Raw genomic sequence first — 3025 nt, forward strand, 5'->3', positions numbered from 1 at the left:
ATGGATGAGAAGTCAAAATGCCCTTTTAGTGAGCTTGTGCAGACATGAGGCTGTGCATCAAGGTCAACATTATCAAATGCATCTGTATAGAAAACCAGCGTTGCATCAGTCTTGCTGCTTTCCACAACAGAAGTGTAAAGCAGAGGGCAGTTCTCTGCAGGAGGAAGTTGTGGATGCAGAGTATCCTCACAAAATATTTGCATACGTTTTGTTTAATTCAGTTTATTTGAATGCCCTGTTGTGAAAACCAGATCAGCTTGTGGCCCAGAGCACTGGTGTTGACCATATATCAGCTTTAGAAATTAAGATGGTCCTTTTAGGCAGTGGTGTCCTTAAACTCGTAATGAAGGAAAGGTTGTGTCTGCTGCTTTGGATCACCAGTAATATTTCTGCAGCACTGTGTGCTGCTCTCCTCCTCACTGAGGTCACTGTCAGACAGCTGCAATGAGACACAATAGCTTTAACTGCATCTCCTGCAAGGCTTTACACCAATGCACATCACACTTCAGGAAACCGTCAAATTTCTAAATTGCAGATACCAATTGGAAAGTTCTCCCCTGCAAGTGGGATGTGGACATCCTGAAAATACAGCATTATTGTGGCTGGATAGACTGAACTTAGGTTTCTTTTCTGCATGTGTTCTGTGAAGCTTAAGACATCTCTCCATAGTGGCACAGATGACAGCAGATATTGGACCGTACAGTCTGCCCACTTCTGTCTAAGGATCTATCCCAACTGTCGGCTGTACAAACTTCATCTCATGCAGGCTCTCTCCCTGACCAAGTCAGTTGGGTTTGTTTTCCACTTGGTCCTTTACCATTCTGGGTAGATGAGTATTCAAGTTTCCATACTGGGGCCTACCTTTTGTTCTTTACCTAGCTGTTGAATCCACTTGACATTTGGTACTTGCTAGATTAATCCACAAAACCATCCATCATCAACTTCAACTTGACCTGGAAATACCATTCAAACTCCACTCCTCTAACAGACCAACTAGAGATATTCATAAAGGCATGCTCAATGTTCCCCCCACTAAAGCCACATGCCTCGCCACGACCAGAGACAGAGCCTTTTCGTTAGCAGGCCCATCTATCTGGAATAGTATCCCTTCAAATCTCAGACTGGAGCCTTGCCTTTTAACTTTCAGAAAGACTTAAAACCTGGCTCTTTCACCAAGCCTTCCCTGAACCACCAGACAATTACTAGTTGGCCTTTCACTCCTACCCGGTCTGGCACTCGAATTTCTCGAAAACAAAAAAAAAGAAAATGGACTCTGAGACTTTCAGGGTAAAGCACAGTTTTTTAAGTTTTATAACTCGTACACTCCATGGTAACAATACTTTTATTACCGGCCTTTCTTCTTTCCAGCTTGTAGTAAGCTTCCAAGTTCTCTCCCCCTGTTGATTTGTAACTTTGACTTATTCCTTCCTATTGTTATCTTTCGTTTACTTGAATTTGTTTACTCTAGTTTTTCCCTTTGTTAAACTGTAAACCGATCCGATATGGTTATTTACTAAGAAGGTCGGTATAAAAAAACTGTTAAATAAAAATGTAATGTAGCCTCTAGACAGGGGTTGTAGGATACTTTATGGGGAAAGCTATTTACAAGTCATGATTACCAGTGCAGAGACCACACTTATCCCCTCCTGGCTGCTTGAGTATCAGTGGAGTAGATAAGATGTATTAATTATAAATTTGGGACAGCACACTTCACTACAATAAACCAAATAGACTTAGTTTTTGGGTACTTGCCAGGTTCTTGTGGCCTGGATTGGCCACTGTTGGAAGCAGGATGCTGGGCTTGATGGACCCTTGGTCTGACCCAGTATGGCATTTTCTTATGTTCTTAAGCGAGGTGCCACTGATCCCATCAGCAAAACTTACTCATTTTGAGTTGATCCAATGGGTGAGATGTTTTGACATCTTAAATATGGGACTATGTATGCCAGGGGTATTTAGTAACAGGACAGTTTTTTATTCTGCTCCTTGCTCGATAAACAGCAGATTAATCAGATGGTAGCTGTACCAAGTGACTTCATACTATTTATCCAGTTGAGGGATGTGGAAGAACATGTCATTCAGGTTTGGAGGTAATGCAAACACTAACAGTGGCAGTCGTCATGAAGTTCCTTTCTTACCTTCCATGTAGTTTGGCATATGACATCTTGGAGAGAACATACATAAAATTCCAGGGCATGCAGTTAAAACATAATCCTGTTTTGTTCGATGATGCCATCAGGGGTTGATTTGAGTCTGGTTCAACAAATTTTCTTGAATTTTTTTTTTCCTTTAACTCCTAGAATTGCTTTCTGAGGCAAGTTTCCAAGAAGCTATTAAGGAAAGTATTCAGAACTCTCAAGCGAACGAATGGACACCACTGTGGCTGCTGCGGTACTCTGTCATTGTCAAAAGCAGAGGAATTATAAAATCAAAAGGATACATTTTGCAGGCAAAAAGAAATCTCTTTACTTAGCGTTTTTGTTAAAAATAAATAAATAAATAAAAAATTAACACAGCTCCTCCTCTTCACCACAAGCTTGTTGACCTATACTTTTGGGTAAATACCTTTCTGCATAACCACCAGGTAAAGGTGAGCCATGTAGTCTAGTGAAGACCAAAAGTTGTGATCTTGCAGCTGGTGCTAGTGAGGCCAGGCTGTTTACAGAAACCTCATTTCTGCAATACATTATCAAGTACTGTACAGTTTTTTTTTCCCCTTGCCTGAAGACCAACTGATTATTGTCTAAAATAGTGTATTGTTTTCATTAAACTTTATTTTCTAATTGAGATTGTTTTGGGGAAATTTGTGTAACTTATTGCTGTATTTTTGTTAATTGTTTGAAAATATGCAAGGTTATATAAATGTTTTTTCCTGTACTAAATAACATATTACATATTAACCTCAGAGATCCACAAATAGGGAGGTGGCAGCCAAAAGGAAGGAAAATAGATCAGAAAATAGAGCAACCTGGAATAACAGCAAGCAAACCATTCCAGGAAGCACAAGAGTGAGTCAGGTAATGAG

At 40.1% G+C, this 3025-nt stretch overlaps 1 protein-coding gene across 1 annotated transcript in view; it reads left to right on the plus strand.

Moving 5' to 3' along the window:
• Nucleotides 1-2787, plus strand: part of GCLM (glutamate-cysteine ligase modifier subunit) — a gene marked incomplete in the record, with an annotated part of 26711 nt that extends 23924 nt beyond the window's left edge. Inside the window, 1 exon segment of the mRNA XM_029618233.1 lies at nt 2301-2787. Within this exon segment, the coding sequence (XP_029474093.1) occupies nt 2301-2473 (173 nt within the window).
• Between the last annotated feature and the right edge of the window lie 238 nt (nt 2788-3025).

Source organism: Rhinatrema bivittatum, chromosome 10 (assembly GCF_901001135.1).
Source record: "Rhinatrema bivittatum chromosome 10, aRhiBiv1.1, whole genome shotgun sequence".
In the NCBI taxonomy this organism is placed as follows: domain Eukaryota; kingdom Metazoa; phylum Chordata; class Amphibia; order Gymnophiona; family Rhinatrematidae; genus Rhinatrema; species Rhinatrema bivittatum.